The sequence below is a fragment of the Podarcis cretensis genome (assembly GCF_951804945.1).
Source record: "Podarcis cretensis genome assembly, chromosome: 14".
Lineage (NCBI taxonomy): Eukaryota > Metazoa > Chordata > Lepidosauria > Squamata > Lacertidae > Podarcis > Podarcis cretensis.
In genome coordinates this window covers 52,959,189-52,986,883 of record NC_137183.1, presented here as the reverse complement: position 1 = coordinate 52,986,883, position 27,695 = coordinate 52,959,189, and the positions used below count along the sequence as shown (strand labels likewise).

Here is a 27,695-nt window from a genome sequence, read left to right as displayed (position 1 = left end):
CACAGTTTCGGGGGTAGTTTGTTTCATTATCACACCAAATCCATGCTTGCAATTTCTCATTATGGCGGATAGGATGGTTCTTCTTTGTTCCTAACTACAATTCTACGATTCTGTGATTCTGTGAAAATGGCTAAAATGGAGGCAAAGCTTATGAGTTTCATGAAGGGCACTCCAAATGATCAAGCACCAATTCCTGAACATTTAGACAGCAGTACTTTGCTTTTTTGCTGTCTCAGTGGGGATGGGTGATTTTGTCAATTTCTATTCTCTCAGGTTCTCATGTTTTCCAAACCTAAAATTATCCACATTTCTGCAGCAATTTACCATGGAAAAAAAATCCTGGCAAACATTCACGAGTGTTTTCGTGTAACTCTCTCCTAATAAACACATTTTTGCATGCCGTTTTGACTAAGATACACATTTTTGCAATGCAGCTTTCCCTAAACAGATGCAATTTTTAATGCTACGTTCATTAAGGTGTGTACGATTTCCCCTAATCTCTGTATTTTTGTAGACAGCTCCTGGAAAACTGCAATTCAGCATTCAGAGAACTGTGGATTTCAAATGATGGCCGTGCTTCAGTTTGTGTGTTGCTTTAGTAGTTTTGAAACAGATAGTTTTGCCTTTAAATGCAAACTGAATCAAATTCCTCCCCCATCGCACCCCTCAGACAAATATCGGGGGAGGGGGTGTGCAGTTGATGGTCTGGGGGTCGATTTTCCAGGTGCTGCTCTCCCCCCCCCCATTAAACGCCCTCTCTAGGTGGCGAGGACGTTTTCTGGCTCCCAGATAAAACTTCCTTTCTGGTTTTCCCCTTGTAAGAGGAACCACGCTGCATTGCTGCAAGCTTCTCTCTGCCTCTGAACAGAGAAGAAGGGGGAAGCAAGGCTGGCCCCTGCCCCCCCCCACCCCATGCTAAATATAGGCACCAGGTTTACAAAGGCCAGCAATGGGTGGGTGGCTGGTTCCGGAAGCACGTTGCACCGTTCCACAGCAGCGATGCTTTCAGGGGTGCAAGCAGAGCAAGAGGAAGAAGGCCAAGATGGTGGGACAAAACATGAGCGGTTCTGCCACTGAGCGGCGGAACAAGGTGGTGGTTTGAAAAGCTCCGAAAGTGAAGCTTTCTCTTGGACTGCTCTCCAGCAACAAGAAGTGTCTTCCTGCAAGGTTCTAAGGTAGGCTCTCAAATTGACTCAGCTCCTACTTGGGTTTCTGCAGAATCTCTGGAACTTTAGAGAAGGAGTCTGGCTGCCTCTTCTCCCTGCCCTTCCAGACGCTGTCGGACTCCAATTCCCAGAAGCCTCAGCACCCCAGCATGGCCAATGGTCAAGGGTGATGAGAGAACACCCAGCCTCCCATCCTGGTCTCTGCAGGACCTGCAGGAGTTCAGCATCTACAGGAATGTCTTGTGATGCACTCGCTGACTTATTTTGTGACACTGCCCAAAATCGATGGGCACCCTTTGAGGGACCTCCTCTGTTATCTGAAGTTAGGTGGGTGGTGAACATGGAGGGAGAGCCTCTCCACTGATGGTGCCCCGTCCATGCAATGTCCTCCGCAGAGGAGGAGGGATGTGGGAGGAAATTTGAGCCAGTTCTCAGTTCAAGCCGAATTTAGCAAATTCGCTTCTCAAAGCAATATGGAAACTGAAGCACCGCTGTCACTCAAAATTCGCACTCATCCGAAATTTGCTGTGCAGATCTCCAACCCAAGGATGTTTACAAACATGCATATATTAGGGAGAGGTGTGCAAATGTGTGTCTGTGTGTGTGTGTGTGTGTGTGTGTGTATATATTTCAGCAAGAATGCATCATATTAGGAGAAATTGCTTTTAAAAATGTGTGGATTAGTGCATTTGGAGAAATTTGCACTAAAATGCTGATGAATTTTCATGATAATTTTCCCCCGTGTTTTTTTTTTTTAAGTAAACCACTTGGGGAGGTTGGGAATAAATAACCCAAAAAAAGGACCCTCTGGGTGTATGAAGTTTATACTCTGTATGCACAGTTGTGCTTTTTTAAGGTTTTTTCCACAATGTTGCTGAATGTACACAGGACATGGAGCCAGCGGGCATTATCCTGCTCTCTAACCGCCCCCCTCCAAGAAAAATCCATGCACACACACACACACACACACACACACATTCAGTCCAACCTAATATAGTACTGTGGTACCTCGGGTTACAAACACCTCCGGTTACAAACACTTCGGGTTACAGACTCTGCTAACCTGGAAGTAGTACCTCAGGTTAAAGAACTTTGCCCCAGGGTGAAAACAGAAATTGCATGGCGGCAGCAGCGGGAGGCCCCATTAACTAAAGTGGTCCCTAAGGTTAAGAACAGTTTCAGGTTAAGAACGGACCTCTGGAACGAATTAAGTTCGTAACCAGAGGTACCACTGTAAAAGGTAAAGGTAAAGGGACCCCTGACCATTACATCCAGTCGTGACCGACTCTGGGGTTGCGGCACTCATCTCGCTTTATTGGCCAAGGGAGCCGGCGTACAACTTCCGGGTCATGTGGCCAGCATGACTAAGCCGCTTCTGGCGAACCAGAGCAGCGCATGGAAACGCCGTTTACCTTCCTGCCAGAGCGGTACCTATTTATCTACTTGCACTTTGACGTGCTTTCAAACTGCTAGGTGGGCAGGACCAGGGACCGAGCGACGGGAGCTCACCCCATCGCGGGGATTCAAACTGCCAACTTTCTGATCAGCAAGTCCTAGGCTCTGTGGTTTAACCCGCAGTGCCACCCGCGTCCCTCACTGTACCTGCACATTATAGTGTCACTTGAGGATTTAATTTGGTCTGCAAAGTGACCCCCCTGATTTGCACTTCCTGTGTATGCAACATGCATTTAGAGTACATTTAAAGCAGATGGCTCTCCTCCAAAGAATTGTGGGAACTGTAGTTTATTCCCACAGAACTACAATTCCCAACACAACAAACTACAGTTCTCAGGATTCTTTGGGTGGGGAGCAACACATCTTAAACATGCTTTAAATGTATGGTGCCACAGTCACCCTTCAGTTTGCACACCTCTTAATTTTGAAGAAGAATCCTCAGCTCAAAAGTTGCAATCGTTTTTTGCAAATTTCAGGATGCAATTGTGTGCCAAAAATGTGTGATATATTTTTTTAAATTGAAATTCTCTGATGCAGAAATGGGGATGGGGTGGACTTTGGAAGAAACTCTTGAAAATTACACAGACCCCAGATAGATCCATCCCGCTTTCTGTGCTGCCCTCCCACAAAACCAAGGTCAGGCGCCAATCAGCCCCAAAGATGAATCTGACCACCCTGACATTTGGCCCAAAGTCAGGACAGGGAAAGAAACCAAGCGCTGCAGCTGCTTCCTTTTGTGTGACCATCTTTTCAGCAAGAGGGCTGGGGAAATGGCAACAGAGGATGTCCTGGAGGCCAATGCAGTGTTCAAAACAGCAAAAAAAAGTCCAGCTCCTTGCAAGCGTTTGCCTTCTGTTGCCTCCATAACCATTGTCATCTCCCCCCCCCCCCCCTTCATCATTATGCGTAACAACACGGAGGGTGTGTAGATTAAAGCCTTTATTAAATGCCAAGCTTTCATCTCCTTTCTCGCGACTTCTGAAATCCCTTTAAATAGATGCACTAAATTCCTGTGGTAAATTATTAAAATTATTGTGCCATTACTTTGATTTGCATGCTCTGAGCTAACACTAATCCTGAGGACGCCAAGATCCATCTCAGGACCCTCGTTCTCTTTTTATTTCCACCCTCGTTTTTTTGTGTTTGTGTTTTCTCTTGATTCCTCCTCCCTTGGCCCACCCCACCCACAGAGTCTGATTCCCGATTCTTTCTGTTTCCCCCAATCCTTTTACATTTGGGTGCTCAAAGCTACTTGTTTCAAGCAGGATGAATCTCAGCAGGGCAGGAATGTGCCTCAAAGCGGCATCAAAGTCTACCCTCCCTGGACCTGTGCACAAATATATATGTCCATTCCTTGGGAACCTCCCCCTGCCCCCACCTCTCCATGCCACACTGAAGGGCTTTTGCCCGGCTGGCATTTGCCCTTGGACTTTGTTAGCGCATCTTCCTTGAACAGATGGAGGATGGAGAGATGCATGTGCAAAAACCTCTGGCTTCTATGTGGCTGGAATGCAGCTCACTGCACAGAGGAAACTGCACACAGGTGCGCATCACATCCAAGACTCTGCCCACTTTTGCTCACGGTTGGCATCCATTGGGAATTGTGCATCTTTGCGGGTGAAGTCAAATCATTGGAAGGTTGCAGCACCTGCTGTGGCTGTAGAGACCGACATGGGAGAGACATGTTTAGTTGCAGCTGGGGCAGATGCACCACAGTGTTTCTTCTCTCCATGATCCTCCCAGCGATCATTCCTCCCAGTACGTTTCCAAGCACAATTCAAAGATTTGGTGTTGACCTTCAAAGCCCTAAACGGCCTCGGCCCAGTATACCTGAAGGAGCATCTCCACCCCCATCGTTCAGCCCAGACACTGAGGTCCAGCTCAAATGGCCTTCTGGCGGTTCCCTCACTGTGAGAAGCCAAGTTACAGGGAACCAGGCAGAGGGCCTTCTCGGTGGTGGTGCCTGCCCTGTGGAACGCCCCCCATCCAATGTCAAGGAAACAAACAACTATATGACTTTTAGAAGACATCTGAAGGCAGCCCTGTTTAGGGAAGTTGTTAATGTTTGATGTTTTATTCTGCTTTTAATTCTGTTGGGAGCCATCTAGAGTGGCTAGGGCAGGCATAGGCAAACTTGGCCCTCCAGATGTTTTGAGACTACAATTCTCATCATCCCTGACCATTGGTCCTGTTAGCTAGGGATGATGGGAGCTGTAGTCCCAAAACAGCTGTAGGGCTGGGTTTGCCTATGCCTGGGCTATGGGAACCCAGGCAGATGGGTGGGATATTAATTATTATTATTATTATTATTATTCCTCTGGTCACTGCTATGGATGCACAGCCTGATTGTCTATCTCCAGGCATGTAGTCATCTGCATGGCAGGGCCAGTGCTCCCAGCCTTCATTCACATCATGTCTGCAGACATCTTTGTAACACAGATTTGGTCTGCCAACTGGCCTGCTGCCAGAAGCCAGCTCCCCATAGAGCACGTCCTTGGGGATCCTGCCACCTTCCATTCTGTGGACATTACCAAGCCAGTGTAGACATCACTGAGACAGGAGTGTGAACATGCTAGGAATGTGCGCTTGGGAAAGCACATCTTTGTTTGAGACTCTCTCCTTCCATGTGATGCCCCAAATCTTCCTGACGCAATGGACGCGGAAGTCATTGAGGCATCACTCCTGATGGTTGTAAGCTGCCCATGACTCCCTACCATAAAGCAGTGTGCTCAACACACAAGCCTGGTAGACCTTCATCATGGTTTGGGTCATTAGCGTCACATCTTCCCAGACCTTTTTGGAGAGGCGAGCCATTTCCGTAGCTGCCTTGCAAATCCACTTGTCCAGCTCAGCATCGATGGAGAGGTTGCCGGTTATGGTGGAACCCAGGTGGACAAAATTGTCTACCACCTCAAGCATTGCCAGTGATGACTTGAGGAGTTTGAGCAGCTTCCTGACCCAGGATGAGCCTCTGTAGATCTTCCTTGGAGTGCGCTTTCAAGGCTACCTCATCTGCAAGCAACATCTCTCAGATAAGGATCTGCCACACTTTTGTCTTGGCGTGAAGGCGTGCCAGGTTGAATGGACCCCTGTCAATCCTCAAATCAAAGCATGTGCTGCCTTCAGTCGAGCTGAAGGCATATGAGACCACCAGGGAGACAAAGATGCCAAAGGGAGTTGGGGCTGGAACACAGCCCTGTTTCACACCACTCTTTTTTTTCTTTTTCTTTTTAAAATAATTTTTATTTGTTTTTACAAGCGTAAAGTTAGAACAACACCAAATAGATATCCACATTTAGAGATTTCTCTGAATCTCTAGACTTCCTCCCATCCCCTTCATGGGTCTTATTGTCAACTGCACATTATTTCATATTCCATATTTTGTATCTGTCCATATTGTCCCTAATAATTGTTACATTACAAGTGTTATTGAAATCCTGCTAATGTTTCCCTCTGCTCACAGTGGTCTCCTAAATAAGTTATAATTTTTTCCCATTCTTTCTTAAAGCTTTTGTCCTCTTGGTTCCTGAGCTTTCCGGTCAGTTTTGCCATTTTAGCATAGTCCATCAGCTTGGTTTGCCATTCCTCTCCGGTCTTCACTTTGTCTTCTTTCCATCTCTAGGCGAGTCAGATCTGTACGGCTGTTGCTGCATACATAAAAGGTCTTTTCTGGTCCTTCGGGATATCGGTACCTACAATTCCTAATAAAAAAGCCTCTGATTTTTTAAAATAAAAGTTATTTTAAAGATTTTTTTCAAATGTCCGGCCCCCCACAAGGTCTGAGGGACAGTGGACCGGCCCCCTGCTGAAAAGGTTTTCTGACCCCTGGCTTAGGGACTGCATCCCACTCCCATCCAAGGTTCAGAGAGCAGTTAAAACAGACATTTAGGGCTTTAGAAACCAACAGCTTGAACTGGCAACCAACACAGCTGTTTTAAAGCAGGAGTCATATTAAATCTTAAACAGATCCAAGGGCTTCTGTGCTCTGGAGCAGTGGAACTTTCCATGTCATCTTCCAGGACAGCCTCGCGCATTGCCATAATCCAGGCTGGAGGTCACCAGAGCATGGAGGACAGTGGCCAGGTCATCGGTGCGCAAAAGGGGCCCCAGCTGTCCAGCCAGCAGCAGCTGGGGGGAGAGTTGCCCACAGACCAATTGCAGACACCTCCAGGTCCAGGTCCTCCCTTGAAGAACCCAGTGGGCATGTGAGCAGACTCTCCTTGCTGATGCCCTCAGGATTGTGCATGTGTGAACTGGTGTAGAGTCCATGCGCACCCACCTGCATTGACCATACAGTGCAAATTACTCAATGTTACTCTGTTGAACTCAGGTTCACCCCTAAAGCCAAGGCCACTCCACATATCATGTGTTTGCTGAAACTGCTCGAAGCCACAGGAGGGAGAAAATGGTCTTGTGTTCAGATCCTCCTTTCTGGTTTACCCCTGGGGCATCTGCTCGGCTGCTGTGAGAACAGGATGCTGGACTAAATGGGCCTGATCCTGCAGGCTCTTCTGGTGTTCTTATCATAGCTGTCAACGTTTCCATTTTTTAAAGGGAAATTCCCTTATTTTGAATAGGATTCCTCGCAAGAAAAGGGGAAAGTTGACAGCTATGGTTCTTATTATGAATGAGGAGGGAATTATATAGTTTTGTGGACTACAGTGGTACCTTGGTTCTCAAACTTACTCCGTTCTGGGAGTCAGTTCAACTCCCAAAACTGTTCGAAAACCAAGGTGCAGCTTCCGATTGGCTGCAGGAGCTTCCTGCACTCAATCGGAAGCCGCATTGGACGTTTGGCTTCCCAAAAACGTTCGCAAACTGGAACACTTGTGGCGTTTGGGAGCCAATTTGTTCGACAAGTAAGCCCTTGGAGAACCAAGGTATCGTACGGCTGTATTTCTTAATGAGATGCTTTCCTTGTTGATTATTTAGATTTTGTTATATTTTGTAACTTGTGAATTATGTAACTTTCTTCCCCCATTTTGTGAGCCGCCTAGAGCCAGTGGCGTAGGGAGGGGGTGGAGGGGGCAGGTCGCCCCAGGTGCCACTCTGGGAGGGGTGACAAGATGGCCCCTGCCTCCCCCCAGCTGTAGAGCGGCCGAGGGCGCCCGCAGTCTGTATAGGCACCGCTCGCACCTCGTCTGTATGGACTGCCGCTCTCGCACAGCGTTCGTACGGGCATCCGTACAGACTGCCACTCTTGTGTGCCATCCATATGGGCTGCCTCTCGCACGGCGACCGTACGGACTGCCGTTCTCATGCATCGTCCATACAAGCTGCCGCTCTCGTGCACTGTCCATACAGGCATCCATACGGTTTGCCGCTCTCATACACCATCCGTATAGGCTTCCTCTCACACGGCGACCATACGGGCTGCCTTCTCATGTGCCATCTGTACGGCTGCCACACGCGAGCAGCATCCCATATGGCCACCGCGCGTGCGCAGTCCTTATGGGCTGTGCTGCCCCGGGTGCCAGTGAGGGTTCCCCCGCCACTTCCTAGAGCACAGTTTGTTGTCAAAAGGCATCATGCAAATAAATGATGAGGATGACTCCTGTTTGGGAGTGGTAAGATTTCCAGCAATAAAGTTGGTGCCTAGTCCATACCTTCCAACGTTCCACATGAAGATAGGGACATTTTATTCTAAAGCAAGTGACGGTGTGACCACATTTGGAATACTGGGTGCATTTCCGGTTGCCTCACCTTGAAATGGCTATTGCAGAGTCGGCAAAGATTCAGATCAAGGGGATGGAGGAAAGGCTGAAGCATTTGGGACTTTATAGTTTAGAGAAAAGGGAACTCAGAGGCAACATGATAGAAGTTTGCAAAAGTATGCAAAGCATGTGGAAATCAGATAGAGAAAAGTTTCTTTCCCACATTCATAACACTAGAACTTGCAGACAATGAAGGTGAATGTTGGAAGATTCAGGATAGATAAAAAGAAAGACTTCTTGATGCTGCACATAGCTACACTATAGAATCAGTGCATATGGGAGCTGGTCCTTTGTCTCTTTCTGTTGCACCGTCAATCATCCCCCTCTGCTTTTCTCCTCTTGTTCCATTGCTGTTAAAAGTGCTACCATTTTTGAATGTTTTGTTTTTAAAAAACGTCTCTCTGCAAGAACCACAAGCGATGCAAGGCTGGCAAATTTTGCTAGGTGCGTTCACACTTGTGTCACATGTTAAATGTGGAAGCAGATGTCCACACTGGCAAAGGCCATGTTTGCCACCACCTCAATTTTTCAGATACTTATCAAGTTGTCAGCAAGGGTCAGCGCTGCCACTGTTCCATATGCTGCTGCAGCTATCTGCAAACTCAACTAATGCAACTAATTCCTTAATTTTATTATGTTTTCATCCACGATTCTGATTCACCAATATTCAGGAGTCCTCCATTTTTCTTCTGAATTTTAAATGTGGCTCCTTCTGCACTCCAGCGCAGCTGTACTGAAGGTACAACTTGGCTGCCAAGATAGCTAGCTGGAGAGTTTGTGCCATGCCATATATCTGGTGAGGCAGTTCTGGTGACATAGAGCAAGCTCAAACCTAGTACAGTTGTACCTTGGAAGTCAAACAGAATCCATTCTGGAAGTCCGTTCGACTTCCAAATTGTTTGAAAACCAAAGCGCAGCTTCTGATTGGCTGCAGCAAGCTCCTGCAGCCAATCGGAAGCCACGGAAGCCCCGTTGGATGTTTGGCTTCCAAAAATATTTCACAAACTGGAACAGTCATTTCCGGGTTTGCGGCATTCGGGAGCCAAAACGTTCGGGAACTAAGCTGTTCCAAAACCAAGGTACAACTGTAGTCTGCTATTTAGCAACATTTCCCCTTCTGCCTTACCATTCAGTGCAGCAGCACTGGAGTGCAGAAGGAACTGTGTTTGATGTAGTAGCACCAGAGCGCGGAAGAAGCTACACCCAAACTCCAATCAAAGCCTGACGCTGTTTAAAAATAGATTAGAAACTGAAAGTGTACTTACATTATTGTTTAGCTCGAAAAGCGTAACTAACATCCTGATCGAAAATGCATTTACTTTGAAGTAAGTCAATCTTTGCTAAATCCAGAGGCTACAAATCTATCTAGTCTCATTAAGGACATGAGTGGGTGAACCAGGAATATAAGACAACATTCTTATTCTTTTCTTTTCTTTTTAAAAAGGTGGTGTACACGTCTTTCTTATTTTTAAAAAAACATGAATCATTGATTTTGGAGAGACGGGGGACATGCGGTACCAGTTGTTTCTGGGCACACCTGATAGAAATACTCAGAAGCTGTGCATAACATTACAGGAACACATGTGCAGGGCCAGATTGAGGTTTGATGAGGCCCTAAGCTACTGAAGGTAATGGGGCCCTTTATATGTCCAGCTGTCCTTTGCCATCAACAAATTGTCACTGTTTTTGTGTGTTGAATATATGCTATATGGTAATTTATGGACCTAATAGGTATCTGAAGCCATTTGCACAAAACAAAATATGTATTTTATCAAAGTAATTGTTGAACTGAAATACAACCAGTCCTTGCAGAATGTAGGCACCCTATATATAGAAGTGAGCAAACCAGCGATATTTCAGGGAGCAGGCTAGCAGGCCGGGCCCATTATTACATCACAGGAGCCTACACAACACAAAACACTGTTGCTGTATGTAGGTTTTATTTTATTTGCTTTTTATCTTACATTTTGGAAATGTACATCCAGGTTTTTTCCTTTAAAATTTTTTGGGGCCCCCAAGAGAGTGGGGCCCTAAGCTATAGCTTGCTTAGCTTATACGTAAATACGGCACTGCTCATGTGCAGCTCCGGTACAATTCCATATGTTTTGCACAGGAGTTCTTCCCTGGGGGATTTCTGCCCTGCAGCTGCAATGCAAAACATCCTTAAGCAGAAGGAGGGCTCAGAGAAGGAGCCATATCTGCTTGGCAGAGTGCATGCTCTGCACTGTGCCGTATCCTCTGGGTTTGGAAAGGCTCTTGCATGAGGGAAACCTTGCAAGAGGTCTGCCCTAAGACTAGGAAACAGCAGGAGCCAGGATAAGTTTGGTAGCTGCGTTGATTTACCAAATACACGGTTTAGCACTGAATTGAAACAAGCAGCAATTGGGTTTTCCATGGATTGCTGTTTGTTCCGATTCAGCACTAAAGATCAGGTTTTCCTGGAGAAAGCGGAAGGGCAAAGGCAAAACTGCTCAGACCCACAAACGGCACAAGCAGAAAGCCGTTTGGACCCCTGCTTTCTAGGCACAAGACAAGCCCTAAGTGGAACCTCCAGAGGCAGAGGTAGCCTATCTGTAAATACCTGGCACTGGGAGAGAGCAAGTGAAGACCATTGCCTTCATACCTCTCCTGTGAAACAAGATGTTGGATTAGATGTTGGATTAGTTGGATTAGATGTTGGATTTTGATCTGATCTGCTCCTACTGCAGCTGCGGAGCTACTCCCTGCTTTGTTTAACAAAGCTCAAAACTGAGGAAAGCTAAGCAGTTGTTGTTGTTGTTGTTGTTGTTTAGTCGTTTAGTCGTGTCCGACTCTTCGTGACCCCATGGACCAGAGAACGCCAGGCACTCCTGTCCTCCACTGCCCCCCGCAGCTTGGTCAGACTCATGCTGGTAACCTCGAAAACACTATCCAACCATCTCGTCCTCTGTCGCCCCCTTCTCCTTGTGCCCTCCATCTTTCCCAACATCAGGGTCTTCTCCAGGGAGTCTTCTCTTCTCATGAGGTGGCCAAAGTACTGGAGCCTCAGCTTCACAATCTGTCCTTCCAGTGAGCACTCAGGGCTGATTTCCTTCAGAATGGAGAGGTTTGATCTTCTTGCAGTCCATGGGACTCTCAAGAGTCTCCTCCAGCACCATAATTCAAAAGCATCAATTCTTCGGCGATCAGCCTTCTTTATGGTCCAGCTCTCACTTCCATACATCACTACTGGGAAAACCATAGCTTTAACTATACGGACCTTTGTTGGCAAGGTGATGTCTCTACTTCTCAAGATGCTGTCTAGGCCTGTCATTGCCCTTCTCCCAAGAAGCAGGCGTCTTTTAATTTTGTGGCTGCTGTCACCATCTGCAGTGATCATGGAGCCCAAGAAAGTAAAATCTCTCACTGCCTTCATTTCTTCCCCTTCTATTTGCCAGGAGGTGATGGGACCAGTAGCCATGATCTTCGTTTTTTTGATGTTGAGCTTCAGACCATATTTTGCACTCTCCTCTTTCACCTTCAATAAAAGGTTCTTTAATTCCTCCTCACTTTCTGCCATCAAGGTTGTGTCATCTGCATATCTGAGGTTGTTGATATTTCTTCCGGCAATCTTAATTCCGGCTAGGGATTCATCCAGCCCAGCCTTTCACATGATGAATTCGCATGATGAATTCTGCATATAAGTTAAATAAGCAGGGAGACAAAATGCAGCCTTGTCGTACTCCTTTCCCAATTTTGAACCGGTCAGTTGTTCCATATCCAGTTCTAACTGTAGCTTCTTGTCCCACATAGAGATTTCTCAGGAGACAGATGAGGTGATCAGGCACTCCCATTTCTTTAAGAACTTGCCATAGTTTGCCATGGTCGACACAGTCAAAGGCTTTTGCATAGTCAATGAAGCAGAAGTAAATGTCTTTCTGGAACTCTCTAGCTTTCTCCATAATCCAGCGCATGTTTGCAATTTGGTCTCTGGTTCCTCTGCCTCTTCTAAATCCAGCTTGCACTTCTGGGAGTTCTCGGTCCACATACTGCTTGAGCCTTCCTTGTAGAATTTTAAGCATAACCTTGCTAGCATGAGAAATTAGTGCAATTGTGCGATAGTTGGAGCATTCTTTGGCACTGCCCTTCTTTGGGATTGGGATGTAGACTGATCTTCTCCAATCTTCTGGCCACTGCTGAGTTTTCCAAACTTGCTGGCATATTGAGTGTAGCACCTTAACAGCATCATCTTTTAAAATTTTAAATAGTTCAGCTGGAATACCATCACTTCCACTGGCCTTGTTATTTGCAGTGCTTTCTAAGGCCCATTTGACTTCACTCTCCAGGATGTCTGGCTCAAGGTCAGCAACCACACTACCTGGGGTATATGAGACATCCGTTTCTTTCTGGTATAATTCCTCTGTGTATTCTTGCCACCTTTCTTGATGTCTTCTGCTTCTGTTAGGTCCTTTCCACTTTTGTCCTTTATTATGGAAATCTTTGTACGAAATGTTCCTTTCATATCTCCAATTTTCTTGAACAGATCTCTGGTTCTTCCCATTCTATTGCTTTCCTCTATTTCTTTGCATTGCTTGTTTAAGAAGGTCTTCTTGTCTCTCCTTGCTATTCTTTGGAAATCTGCATGCAATTTCCTGTATGTTTCACGATCTCCCTTGCATTTTGCTTGCCTTCTCTCCCCCGCTATTTGTAAGGCCTCATTGGACAGCCACTTTGCTTTCTTGCATTTCCTTTTCATTGGGATGGTTTTCGTTGCTGCCTCCTGTATAATGTTACGAGCCTCCATCCATAGTTCTTCAGGCACTCTGTCCACCAAATCTAAATCCTTAAACCTGTTCCTCACTTCCACTGTGTATTCATAAGGGATTTGACTTAGATTGTATCTTACCGGCCCAGTGGTTTTTCCTACTTTCTTCAGTTTAAGCTTGAATTTTGCTATAAGAAGCTGATGATCTGAGCCACAGTCAGCTCCAGGTCTTGTTTTTGCTGACTGTATAGAGCTTCTCCATCTTTGGCTGCAGAGAATATAATCAATCTGATTTCGATGCTGCCCATCTGGTGATGTCCATGTGTAGAGTCGTCTCTTGTGTTGTTGGAAAAGCGTGTTTGTGATGACCAGCTTGTTCTCTTGACAGAACTCTATTAGCCTTTGCCCTGCTTCGTTTTGATCTCCAAGGCCAAACTTGCCAGTTGTTCCTTTTATCTCTTGACTCCCTACTTTAGCATTCCAATCCCCTATAATGAGAAGAACATCCTTCTTTGGTGTCACTTCTATAAGGTGTTGTAAGTCTTCATAGAATTGGTCAATTTCAGTTTCTTCAGCACCAGTAGTTGGTGCATAAACTTGGATTACTGTGATGTTAAAAGGTCTGCCTTGGATTCGTATCGAGATCATTCTATCATTTTTGAGATTGCATCCCAGTACAGCTTTTGCCACTCTTTTGTTGACTATGAGGGCCACTCCATTTCTTTTACGGGTTTCTTGCCCACAGTAGTAGATATGATGGTCATCCGAACTGAATTCACCCATTCCCGTCCATTTTAGTTCACTGATGCCCAGGATGTCAATATTTATTCTTGCCATCTCATTTTTGACCACCTCCAACTTACCCATGTTCATGGTTCTTACATTCCAGGTTCCTATGCAATATTTTTCTTTACAGCATTGGACTTTCCTTTCGCTTCCAGGCATATCCGCAACTGAGCGTCCTTTCGGCTTTGGCCCAGCCGCTTCATCAGCTCTGGATCTACTTGTACTTGCCCTCCGCTCTTCCCCAGTAGCATGTTGGACGCCTTCCGACCTGAGGGGCTCATCTTCCAGCGTCATAACTTTTATATGCCTGTTGTCTTTGTCCATGGAGTTTTCTTGGCAGGGATACTGGAGTGGCTTGCCGGTTCCTCCTCCAGGTGGATCACGTTTGGTCAAAACTCTCCACTATGACCTGTTCATCTTGGGTGCCCTGCTCGGCATAGTTCATAGCTTCTCTGAGTTCTTCAAGCCCCTTCGCCACGGCAAGGCAGTGATCCATGAAGGGGAAGCAGTTGTTAGACGTGGATAATTATTCCAGGGTGGGTGCAAGCAAGCTCTTAGTGGGATGGTTAAGTTGACGGGTACTGCAGCAAACCTGTTTGCTGGTGGCATTGCATAGAATTGAAGGTTTCGGATCACTGCCCAAACCCTCTTTTTTATTTAAAAAAAACAACACAAAACAACAACTAAAAAAGTATTAAATTAGCTTGTGGTATCATTTCCTGCCCTTTTCCTGTCTTCATCAGTCTGCTTCATTAGCATTTTGCCACATTTGGGTGGTTTCCTGTGGATGCGGAACTTCGCTCTATAACTCCAAATAATTTACAGAGAGATATGAAATACTTTTGCTGTTCTCTTTAATAAGGCCGAGAGCAAATTCTCACCGGCATCTCTTAGGTATATGTGTTTGGGCAATTCTCCCAGTTAATGATATAAAGCATTCATATTTATTAGGTGTGGAGTCAATAGAATTAAATTCCATGCCAAGATCTATACAGGAACATCTCCAATTTAGCTTTCTGGTTGTTAAATCACGGCCATGAACCCGCCATGTAGTACTCTGTGTGGCCACATACGTGCCTTTATGTTGTGTTTTCGCTGTGACCCACAGCCCTCTCCTTTTTAATTTTGCTGCCCTCTCCTGTGGGAGAGGCGATGGTGCAATTGCACTGGAGATTTTCCACCCCATTTTCTGTTTTTTAAATACAGCAGGCCCCAAAGTGACGCGGGGGTTACGCCCCAAGGGTCTGCACAGCGCCGGATTTAGGTTTGATGGGGCCCTAAGCTATTGAAGGGACGCAGGTGGTGCTGTGGGTTAAACCCACAGAGCCTAGGGCTTGCCGATCAGAAGGCCAGCGGTTCAAATCCCTGCGACGGGGTGAGATCCCGTTGCTCGGTCCCTGCTCCTGCCAACCTAGCAGTTCGAAAGCACATCAAAGTGCGGTTCAAATCCCCGTGATGGGGTGAACTCCCGTTGTTCGATCCCAGCTCCTGCCCACCTAGCAGTTTGAAAGCAGGTTGAAGTACAAGTAGATAAATAGGTACCACTCTGGCGGGAAGGTAAACGGCGTTTCCGTGCGCTGCTCTGGTTCACCAGAAGCGGCTTAGTCATGCTGGCCACATGACCCGGAAGCTGTACGCCGGCTCCCTCGGCCAATAAAGCGAGATGAGCGCCACAACCCCAGAGTCGTCCACGACTGGACCTAATGGTCAGGGGTCCCTTTACCCTTTAAGCTATTGAAGGTAATGGGGCCATTTCTATGTCCAGCTGTCCTTTGTCAACAACAAATTGCCACTGTTTTTTTGTGTTGACTATATGCTATATGGTAATTTTTGGACCTACAGTATAGTTATCTCAAGCCATTTGCACATCTTGCCATGCAACAAGTCCATGCAGAATGTAGGCACCCTATATATAGAAAGGAGCAAACCAGTGATATTTTAGGGAGCAGGCTAGCAGGCGGGGCCCATGACTTACATCATAGGAGCCTGCACAACACAAAACACTATTGCTGTATGTAGGTTTTATTTTATTTATTTTTTTATCTTATATTTTGGAACTATGGTTTTTTTCCTTTAATTTTTTTTGGGGGGCCCAAGAGAGTGGGGCCCTAAGCTATAGCTTGTTTAGCTTATATGTAAATCTGGCACTGGCTCTGCACTTGTGCAAAGCCAGGAAGACCTCTGCAACCGCCCTGCTCACATGCGTTTGACCACCTCTGCCCTACTGGACAGGTCGTGGAAGGTCTGTGGATGGTTGTGGGTGGCTCCCACAAGAAGCATGGTGGGGGGCTCAAAAACTCTTACTTTGCTAGGTTTTGCTTCCACAGAAAGAGTTTTAAGCCCTCTGCTTTGCCTACTGGGCTCTTTAAAGGTTGTATGAGATCTCATGCGGCCTTCACGAGATCTCGCGAGATCTTGGGTGACACCTTCCAACCGTCATTCCCACTCCCCAATTCTCCATTTATTTATTTCCACCATCCACGCAAAGCTTCAGTTGCATAAGTAAATGTGGTCTAAACCACTCAGCCTCTTGGGCTTGCCGATCAGAAGGTCGGCGATTCGAATCCCTGCAACAGAGTGAGCTCCTGTTGCTCTGCTCCAGCTCCTGCCAACCTAGCAGTTCAAAAGCACACCAGTGCAAGTAGATAAATAGGTAGCGCTGTGGCAGGAAGGTAAATAGTGTTTTCGTGAGCTCTGGTTTCCATCACAGTGTTCCGTTGCGCCAGAAGCGGTTTAGTCCTGCTGGCCACGTGACCCAGAAAGCTGTCTGTGGACAAACACCAGCTCCCTTGGCCTGAAAGCGAGATGAGCGCCGCAACCCCATGAGCTGCCTTTGACTGGACTTAACCGTCCAAGGGTCCTTTACCTTTACCTTTACCTATTGTATCGTTGCCCATGTGGCATGTGAAACACAAGAGCAGTCAAGTACCACATTCCTAGAGTGAACATGTTTACACATGGGGAGGAATGTTTATCCAGCCAGCAGGTAAACTTCCTGTTTCCTTCTAGGCTGGGACAGATTTCCTCTGCATGTGACTGGAGGTGGGTGTGGCCTCACTTGTGCAGGTACCGACAAAAGCACAGGGCAGGGCAGCCATCCCTCTCTTTTTTACTACATGCATCAAAGAAGCAACATCTGCTTAGCCAAAGATGCTGGACAGAGGGACTGTCTCCTTATGGGGTAGTTTCCAGGTGTATGTTACTTTTCTAAGCTAAGTCTTCCTTCTGGGATCCGATTGTGAACAGAATGTGAGTAAACTCTTTTTATACAGTGGTTCCTTGGGTTACATACGCTTTGGGTTACATATACCTCAGGTTACAGACTCCGCTACCAGAAATATTACCTCTGGTTAAGAACTTTGCTTCAGGATGAGAACAGAAATCATGCAGTGGTGGTGCAGCAGCAGCAGGAGGCCCCATTAGCTAAAGTGGTGCTTCAGGTTAAGAACAGTTTCAGGTTAAGAACAGACCTCCAGAATGAATTAAGTTCTTAACGCGAGGTACCACTGTACTTTTATAGAAGACTGTGTTGTGTCTTATCTTTTATGAGGGAATAAGGGGGAAATACCAGAACAGTAGGGACGCAGGTGGCGCTGTGGGTTAAAGCCTCAGCGCCTAGGACTTGCCGATCGAAAGGTCGGCGGTTCGAATCCCTGCGGCGGGGTGCGCTCCCGCTGCTCGGTCCCAGCGCCTGCCAACCTAGCAGTTCGAAAGCACCTCCGGGTGCAAGTAGATAAATAGGGACCGCTTACCAGCGGGAAGGTAAACGGCGTTTCCGTGTGCAGCTCTGGCTCGCCAGAGCAGCGATGTCACGCTGGCCACGTGACCCGGAAGTGTCTCTGGACAGCGCTGGCCCCTGGCCTCTTAAGTGAGATGGGCGCACAACCCCAGAGTCTGTCAAGACTGGCCCGTATGGGCAGGGGTACCTTTACCTTTACCTTTACCAGAACAGTTATTATAGAGGCTTTAGTGAGCCTGAGCAAATGCATCCGCTGTGAGTTTAAAAAGGGGAATGTTACTCTGCTAAATTGTGAACTTGTTAACACAAGTTGGAAAGGCTATAAACAAAAAACATATGCTCTCCTGCATCCCTGAACATTCCCACAGCCCACACCCCAATCTCCGAGCACCAAGAGATTCCAGGGGTTGCTGTGCTTTCCCGGAGCTTGGTTCCTTGGAATGAAGGTCAATAGAGACAATGGTTTCGTCTGGATACATGGTTTCATTTACACACCTACACAACCTCAGCTTAGGATGGAGGTGCTTAAAGCATTCACACCCCAAGAGAAAGAAGGTTCTTTTTATTGTATGTGGTGGTCTTGTAGTAAGGTTAAAGCTTATTAGGAAATGATATACAATGAAATGAAAAGGATGTTTAAAATAGCATTTGTAAAACCAAACAAACCCAGAAGCCTTTCTCTTGGGGAATTATAGGGATAGAACTACCTAAATTGTATATAAATTTATTCATGTATGCGACTACAGCGGCAAGAATGTTACTTGCCCAAACATGGAAAGAAGAAGAAGTCCCAACAAAGGAGGAATGCATACAAAAATCTATGGAATATGCAGAAATTGCGAAACTTACCGGAAGAATAAGAAATCAAGATAACAAACTTTTTATAAATGAATGGAAAGGGTTTACGGAATATTTACAAACAAACTGTAAGCGAATAAGAACATTGGCAGGATTATTGTAATAACTTGCAGTTTTATAGGAATCTATATTTAAAGTGGATGAATAAATGAGCAGATTAAGTTACTTTGGATTTGCAGAAGATATTAAAAATACATTTAAGGAACCTCAGAAAGAGGGGGAAGGAAGTCAAGTTTTAAAATGTCAAAATGACTGTAAAATCAGTGAAATGTATATATCTGGAAAGTATATATATATTTTTAAAGAGAGATCTTACTTCTCCATTTGGTTTCCAGGGAAGCCCCCAACTCACAGACTTGGGTCCATCACATAGCAAGACACATCTCTGTGTCTCCATCTTCCAGTGCCGTCCAAAACTCAGACACACTTTTCTCTCACGCACAGCCCTGCTTGACCTATTGTTCTCCACCCTGGTATGATGCGGCATCCCGACGTATATTGTTCATTGATGTATATTGTGCTCTAGGAGGCTTCGTTTGATTGGAATCAAGTATACCTTTCTAGAGATAACACAAAATAACATCGCTTCTGGCAAATGAGCCACCATAGCTGCGAGAGGACCGCGAAAATTTGTGTCCCCAGCTTTCCAGACTCATCTGCTATACAAATCCAAAGGGGCACATTGGTTGCCAGAGGTGAAACATATTGGCATTATTTTGACCTCTCCTACCCCACTGTGTGCAACCTCCAACAAGGAACCCTTCATTTTTAAGCACTGAAACAGCTGGACTGCAGCCCTCTCACAGATTCCTTCATTCACAATGAGTGCCCTTAGAAGCTGTGGTTCTCCTCTGCCTTTAAACTGGGAGAACCCCAACTATTCTTTGGGTCTCTTGTTGCATGCTGTTGTTGTTGTTGTTGTTGTTGTTGTTGTTGTTACCCCACCCATCTGTCTGGGTTTCCCCAGCCACTCTGGGCAGCTACAAAAGATTAGAAATACATTAAAACATCAGTCATTGAAAACTTCCCTAAACAGGGCTGCCTTCAGATATCTTCTAAACGTTAGATAGTTGTTTATTTCTTTGACATCTGATGGGAGGGCATCTTCATATTTCTCGAAGTGAAGTATTAGGCCTGACCTGGACTATGTGGCTGCCTGGTGTATAGAGTGCTCTCCCTCTCCTTCAACGCACAGACACACACTCCATGGAGTGCAGTTGCTGTTTGCTCCTGGAAAAAAGAAACCAGAGTTCTAGCTGCAAGCCGATTTGAGCAGAAGCACATGTGCATTTGGCGTGATCTGCAAGGAAGTTAGTCCCTATGAGAGATGCACTGGGGGCAAAATTGCTCCGCTCTTTCTCATCCCTGCAGTGGAGAACTTTGAAATCATAGGCATGCAATAGCTCAGGGGTGACCAAATCCCAAGAGTCTGTGATCTACTCACAGAGTTAAAAATTGGCAGTGATCTACCCCCCCCCCCTTTTTGGGGCGTTCAGGTCATAGTGGTTGAGCTTTTTTTAGGGGAGCCTAAGATGTTGAGCGTTTTTGAGGGGGAGCCAGTGATCTACCACAGATGTCCAGTGATCTGCCAGAAGATCACGATCTACCTGTTGGACATGCCTGCAATAGCTGAATTAGACAAGGCTGATCCACAAATAAAGGCTCCTGTTATATGCTAAGCATGGTGTGTGTGTGTGTGTGTGTGTGTGTGTGTGTGTGTGTGTGTGTGTGTGAAATGCCCTAAAGCAAGCAAACCCTTTGCTATTCTGGTTATCTTCTTTTAAGACATGCATATGACATACCCCCCCTCTCATTTTGAGTCAGGCCACGTTGATGACTTCACACCTGCAGTTTGCGACCAACGCTGAGACGTTTCCATGACACTCGAGTAGTTTTCGCAAGGTGTCGCGTGTACCTTAAGTGGCACTCAAATCAGAGGCTATAGAATATAGAATATTGTCAGAGAGCAAATGTGCTAAAATTGAAATGTGTTAGGAGCCTTTTGAATATCTTCTTGCAGCCTTGCTTGAAGTGAAGACAGCTTCCTTTCACCCAAGGAAGGAAGGAAGGAAGGAAGGAGGGAGGGAGGGAAACTTTCACTACAAGGGATCCAACTTGATTAAGAATAGCTGTAGAAATAATAACACACAACAATCAGTTTAGTCGCATGAATGTAAAACCAGAAATGTTACAGCAGCAGAGGGCCCAGCAATTCTGGATCCTTATCAATAAAGGAAAATTAAAATTAAAATTAAAAACATGTTTCCTCAAACCAATCTTTCTTCGCTTCACCTCTCACCACTTGTCTGTGTTGTGTAAGATGTTCAGGCAAGGCTATCAATTATCTATGCCTTGGGGGGGTGTTATTGGTCATTATTGTTTGACAAATGACAAGTGTGTTTTTATTCAAAATATCCGACAGACAGAACATCTATCTAAAAAAAACCCCAGCCCACCTGCCCCCTGAAATATAGACCCTTACTCCTGGTACAGTAGAAAAAATATTAAAAACAATTTTAAAATATCAAAATCCATCAAAATTTCCAGGCTTGTCAAAAACTTACTAGAATCATCAACAGTATTAAAATCCTACTCCAGCCTCCTCTCTCCCAATTAACCTCCATCTCCATGGCTAAGTGATGGGAGGGAGTGCAGAGGAGAAATCACCAGGGGCTTTCCCTGTCAGGTTTGGTCCCTGAAATCTCAGGTCCTGGGACGCTCCTGACCTGCAACCCTAGCAATGGTGGATATTTTTGGAGGGCTTTTGGGATGAAAATGTGGCAACACCTGCCAAGATGCACCCTCGTGCTTGCTGGTGAGGCTGAGATAAATCACCAGCCCTAGTTCATATAGAAGCAGAGTAACCTTTCCTGATAAAATTCATGTGCACCTTCTGTTGATGCATTTTTACCAACAGGGTACAGAACTTCCCTAATTATTCTGTTTGTTGACCTGTCCATCCTCTTCTTCTCACCATCATTTTCTAGGGAATAGAATCAGAAATGGATGATCTCAGTATGGACACCCTGAAGGATGAAGTGGATGCCCTCTGGGAGAATGTCGAGTGCAATCGCCACATGTTGACCCGCTACATCAACCCAGCCAAGCTGACCCCTTACTTGCGCCAGTGTAAAGTCATTGATGAACAAGATGAGGATGAAGTGCTCAACTCACCAATGCTGCTCTCCAAAATCAACCGAGCAGGTACAGCCAGGTGCCCACAGCTACACTGATTCGGACGTTACAATGGCACCAGTCTTCTGTCAGAACATTTGTACCAAATTCAGGGTTCCTGGTAGGGTTACAGCAAGTGAAAAGCTGACCCTGGGTACATTGGGAGAGACATTTAGTGTTTTGGGAACTTTAAATTGCATGTTGGGGAAAGGTTTGCCATATTCCTAAACCAGGACACACCAAAAGCTGTTGAGCTTTTTCTGGACAAATCCCAGAGCTGTTGAGCTATTTTTTACAAAGACACAAAAAAACCCCACAATTTTTCAATTGACTTGCCTAAGATCCAGGACAAGCACTGCCTTTTGAACGCCAATTTCGTCTTTGAAATCCAGACATATAGCAGCCCTAGGAAAGGTGCTTTAGCTATAGAAGGAGACACAGGGAGACCTAGGAGACTTCTAAGAGACCTCTAAGAGACCTAGGAAAGGTGCTTTAGCTATAGAAGGAGACACAGGGAGACCTAGGAGACTTCTAAGAGACCTCTAAGAGACCTAGGAAAGGAGCTTTAGCTATAGAAGGAGACACAGGGAGACCTAGGAGACTTCTAAGAGACCTCTAAGAGACCTAGGAAAGGAGCTTTAGATATAGAAGGAGACACAGGGAGACCTAGGAGACTTCTAAGAGACCTCTAAGAGACCTAGGAAAGGAGCTTTAGATATAGAAGGAGACACAGGGAGACCTGGGAGACTTCTAAGAGACCTCTAAGAGACCTAGGAAAGGAGCTTTAGATATAGAAGGAGACACAGGGAGACCTAGGAGACTTCTAAGAGACCTCTAAGAGACCTAGGAAAGGAGCTTTAGATATAGAAGGAGACACAGGGAGACCTAGGAGACTTCTAAGAGACCTCTAAGAGACCTAGGAAAGGAGCTTTAGATATAGAAGGAGACACAGGGAGACCTAGGAGACTTCTAAGAGACCTCTAAGAGACCTAGGAAAGGAGCTTTAGATATAGAAGGAGACACAGGGAGACCTAGGAGACTTCTAAGAGACCTCTAAGAGACCTAGGAAAGGAGCTTTAGATATAGAAGGAGACACAGGGAGACCTGGGAGACTTCTAAGAGACCTCTAAGAGACCTAGGAAAGGAGCTTTAGATATAGAAGGAGACACAGGGAGACCTAGGAGACTTCTAAGAGACCTCTAAGAGACCTAGGAAAGGAGCTTTAGCTATAGAAGGAGACACAGGGAGACCTAGGAGACTTCTAAGAGACCTCTAAGAGACCTAGGAAAGGAGCTTTAGATATAGAAGGAGATGCAGATAGCCATTTCAAACTTTCTGTGCCACTTTTGTACACCCTCTTCGAATTATATTGGAAAGTTAACGAAACGAGAGTTCTCCTCCCTCTTCTCATCCAGATGTCCTGTCTTGGTCTCCCTCTAGGTCGGCTGCTGGACATCCTCCACACGAAAGGAGAGAGGGGCTATGTGGTTTTCCTAGAAAGCCTAGAATTTTACTACCCAGAACTGTACAAACTGGTGACGGGGAAGGAGCCGACACGGCGATTTTCTACCATTGTTGGTAAGTTAGATCCAGCCTTACCAGGGCTCAGTGGGGGAAGCAGAATCATTGCAAGGAAAATCATGAATAAAAAGGTGTGCATGAGCTTCCCCGGTTCTTACGCAGAACACCAATGGGGCCAAGACTGGCAAAGTGGGGAGGAAGATCAGAGCAGCAGGACAATCAGGTGGGGAAGCTGTGTGGTTGGTGGTCCCTCCAGATGTTTCTCAACTACAACTCCCATCATCCTTGACCATTGGCCAGGCTGGCTAGGGCTGATGGGAGTTGGAGTCCAGTGACATCTAACCCTGCCTTTCTGAATCAATCCAAGGGTCCTTCTCTCACCAAGCATCCTGCACCCCCCAGTCTGGGGTCATGGGGCTTTGATTCTCCAAATAAACCCAAGGTTATCTGAGTGTTGGGAGATTAAGGTGATGGCCACCAACTTGGATGGCTTTAGAAGAGGACTAGACAAATTCATGCAGGTGAGGGCTACCAATAGGTGCTAACCATGGTGGCAATGTTCTGCCTCCATGGTCGCAGGCAGTAATGCTTCTGAATACCAGTTGCTGGAAACCTCTTGTGCTCGGATCCTGTTTGTGGGTTTCCCATAGGCATCTGGATGGCCACTGTGAGTACAGGATGCTAGACTAGGTGGGTCACTGGCCTGATCCAGCAGGCTCCTTTTAGATTCTTCTGTTTTGTTTGGACCAGCGGACCCTGGTTCTCTCTTCATCACCTCGATCCATGCTCTGCTACTCACTTGAGGCAATGTAACCCTGTCAAGCCACGTAGCCCTGGTACCCTGTGTCCGTCTCCTTTCCATTTCAGTAGAAGAGGGTCACGAAGGCCTCACCCATTTCCTGATGAACGAGATCATTAAGCTGCAGCAGCAGGTCAAGACCAAGGATGCTCAGCGCTGCGAGCTCCTGGCCAAATCCCGCCAGCTGGAGGATGAGCGGAAGCAGCTGAAGCTCAACCTGAAGGAGCTGCTGACCTTCCAGGAGAGGTACAACAAGATGAAAGAGGAAAGGAACAACTACAACGACGAGCTTGTCAAGGTGAAGGACGAAAACTACAACCTGGCAATGAGGTATGCCCAACTGAGCGAAGAGAAGAACATGGCGGTGATGAGAAGCCGGGACCTCCAGCTCGAGGTGAGAGAGGCATTTCGGGAAGAGAAGAGGGGCTGTTTTGACTCCACATCTGGCTGCAAATATCTTCTTTGCCCATTTGTCAAAGACAGAAATGGAGAACCTACAGCCCTCCAGATGTTGTTGGACTCCAACTCCCATCAGCCCCATCCAACATAGCCAGCGATGATGGGAACTGGAGTCCAACCAAATCTGCCCTTATACTGGTTTATGAATCATTCCGTCAGGCTTCGGGGAACCAGATCCCTCCCATGGTGGCAGCCCAGAATCAGAGAAATTATAAATGTTCTTACCAAACAATAAATTCAATAATTCACAGAGAATGACGAAGGAATGCAGGCTTCCCTAATAATGGCGTTGCTCCAAGTAAAGTCCCTCCCCCCATCTCTCTTATCCTACATCATCCCTGGGCTTTCTGTCTCTGAGATTTCTGTTTGGCTACTCTCACTGCACATCTAGTCCTGGGGGAGCCCCCTCCCCCAAAATGCTCTCCAAAGACGCTGGGTCTCTCAGCTGTCTTTCCCCCAGTGTTTCTGCTTCCTCTTCCAATATTTCCCAGCTTTCCCCCTCTACATTCTCTGAACTATGTCCTTCTGCAAACCACTGTTCTAAATCTATACTGTCTTCCTGTTCTCAGGAAGGTTCAGGAGAAGGGGCGCAGCCGCCACCGTTCCTCCTCAGTCCGGCCCTGACACATTCTCTCCCAAAGGACCCACGGGAACGCTAGTTCTGTTAGAAAACATGATGATCTCCAACTGAGAAGTACCAGCACTCTCACAAAACTATAGTTCCCAGGATTCTTTTGGGGGAAACGACAACAGTTAAAATGGTATAAAACGAAGACACATTCAGGGTTTTAATAAACCCGACGTCCAAAAGCTGAATGAATGTCTTTAGGCAGGGCTTGGTCATCAGTCACAATGTTCTGCCTTTTGAAACATAGGCTGTGCATACCATTCATCAGTGTGGAGTCTAGTTTTAGGGGACAAGCGTTTATTTGATGTTTCTTTGCTTATTTCCCTCTCTCTCACACACATTCGCTCTACACTGGTAGATTGACCAGCTGAAGCACTGGCTGAACAAAGTGGAAGAGGAATGTAAGCTCGAGAGAAACCAGTCCCTGAAGCTCAAGAATGACATTGAAAACCGGCCAAAGAGGGAACAAGTCCTGGAACTGGAGCGAGAAAATGAGATGTTGAAGACCAAGATCCAGGAGTTACAGTCCATAATTCAGGTGAGCAAGGATTAATTTCTGGCTCATGGCTGGTTATTTTTATTAAATTTATATAACGCCCTTCATCTGAAGATCACAGGGTGGTTTACATAATAAAAATACATAATGAAAACACAAAAGACCTATCATAACAACAGCAACAGCCAACAGCCCCCTTCCACAAACACATTTAAAAAGCAATAGATGGTTTAACCAGCCCAAGGCGTGGTTCAGCCCAGACACTGAGCTCCACCTCTGAGGGTCTGCTGGCGGTTCCCTCACTGTGAAAGGTGAAGCCACAGGGAACCAGGCAGAGGGCCTTCTTGGCAGTGGCACCCATCCTGTGGAACACCCCTCCACCCCTGTCAAATGCCAAGAAGGTAAAGAACTACACAACTGTTAGAAGACACCTGAAGGCAGCCCTGTAGTGGGAAGTTGTTTGACCTTTTCTTGTGTTTTTATAGGTGCTGGAAGCCACCCAAAGTGGCTGGGACAACCCAGCCAGATGGGCGGGGTACAAAGAATAAAATTGTTCTCATTATTATTTATTAAACCGTAAAATAAAATTTAAAAAATAAAAAATTAAGCAAAACATAGATTTACTGCAACACATTGCCGGATTCAATTTGTTCACATTATTTCAATCTACATTAGTATGATTCCCCTGGCTTTGGGTGGGGAAAAGCGAGTAATAAGCAGAGAGGAGCAAAATGGGAAAAGAATTTTTGTGGGAGTGTAAGAAACTCTTTAACAAGGTTCTGATTTTTCCCGTGATGACATCAACGCTTTTTTTTTTTTTTTGAAATATCAAATGTCAGATTCTTTTTTTCTTTTTAAATGTTCTTCTTCGGTGTAGCTGCTTTGCTCGTGCCCTAAGCATGTGCATAGCCTGCCTCTCGGGTAACCCAGCAACCCTCTGGCTCATTCACTTTCGGCGCATTCCACCTTCCATCTGAGACGACCCTCCCCATATTCCCTTCTGCCATCTTCCCGGGAGATGCCTTGCAACTAATAATTTGGAAGAGTGAGAGCGTTAATCAGTTAATCAGCATGACTAACTTGAGCTTAATCACAAGCTGGAAACAAAGCAGTGAAGAAATAAAGTTGTAATTAATTGGAGCCAGACAGATTGGCTCACCCAGGAGTGCAGTAGAGAAACAACTACACAGAGATATGCACGTCCCCCTTGAACTCAGCGGGACTTAATTTTGGGGAAAAAGAAGTGCGTAGGATGGAGAGTTCTGTGGGGTTTGGATCTGAGATCTCATAGCAGAGCAGTGGATGGCTGTGTCAGGGACTTTAAAAAAGCGAACGCTTTTTATTCTTTGCTTGTCACGTATCTGTACCTTTCAACTCCTAGTTTATGAGATTATTTTTGGACACCTGAAGGGAGAGGGGGGAAGAGTCGCGAAGTGAACATTTGTTCTAGTCGGCAGCAGGGAGGAAGACTTCAGGGACTGTTCACAGTGTAATTTTCCGGAAACGTGGAGGAGAGGGCTATTGATGGCTACTAGCCATGATTTCTAGAGGGACGCAGGTGGCGCTGTGGGTTAAAGCCTCAGCGCCTAGGGCTTGCCGATCGAAAGGTCGGCGGTTCGAATCCCTGCGGCGGGGTGCGCTCCCGCTGCTCGGTCCCAGCGCCTGCCAACCTAGCAGTTCGAAAGCACCTCCGGGTGCAAGTAGATAAATAGGGACCGCTTACCAGCGGGAAGGTAAACGGCGTTTCCGTGTGCGGCTCTGGCTCGCCAGAGCAGCGATGTCACGCTGGCCACGTGACCCGGAAGTGTCTCCGGACAGCGCTGGCCCCTGGCCTCTTAAGTGAGATGGGCGCACAACCCCAGAGTCTGTCAAGACTGGCCCGTACGGGCAGGGGTACCTTTACCTTTACCTTTAGCCATGATTTCTATGCTCTGCCCCCAGGCAGAGGCAGCGATGCTTATGAATCCCAGTGGCTGGAAACTGAAGGAGTGGAGAGTTGCTCTTGTCCTCAAATCCTTCTTGCAGGTTTCCCTTAATGGGCATCTGGTTGGGCCACGGTGAGAGCAGGATGCTGGACTAAATGGGTCACTGGCCTGATCCAGCAACCTCTTCTCAAATGGCTCTGCACAATTTAAGAACCTCTCTGCTTGTGCTTTCAAACCCTGCTCTGTGGGACA

General features: G+C 46.3%; 1 protein-coding gene across 2 annotated transcripts in view; it reads left to right on the top strand.

Annotated features, from left to right (window-relative positions):
* Positions 1-27,695, top strand: part of CARD11 (caspase recruitment domain family member 11) — a 101,780-nt gene that overhangs the window by 27,841 nt on the left and 46,244 nt on the right. Inside the window, exons 2-5 of one of the 2 annotated variants that reach the window (XM_079953690.1) lie at positions 21,429-21,645; positions 23,056-23,193; positions 24,007-24,329; positions 25,381-25,560. In XM_079953690.1, the coding sequence (XP_079809816.1) occupies positions 21,444-21,645; positions 23,056-23,193; positions 24,007-24,329; positions 25,381-25,560 (843 nt within the window). In that variant the 5' untranslated portion in view covers positions 21,429-21,443. Of the gene's footprint in view, positions 1-21,428; positions 21,646-23,055; positions 23,194-24,003; positions 24,330-25,380; positions 25,561-27,695 lie in introns of both variants that reach the window. The other variant, XM_079953689.1, reaches the window with a different exon arrangement.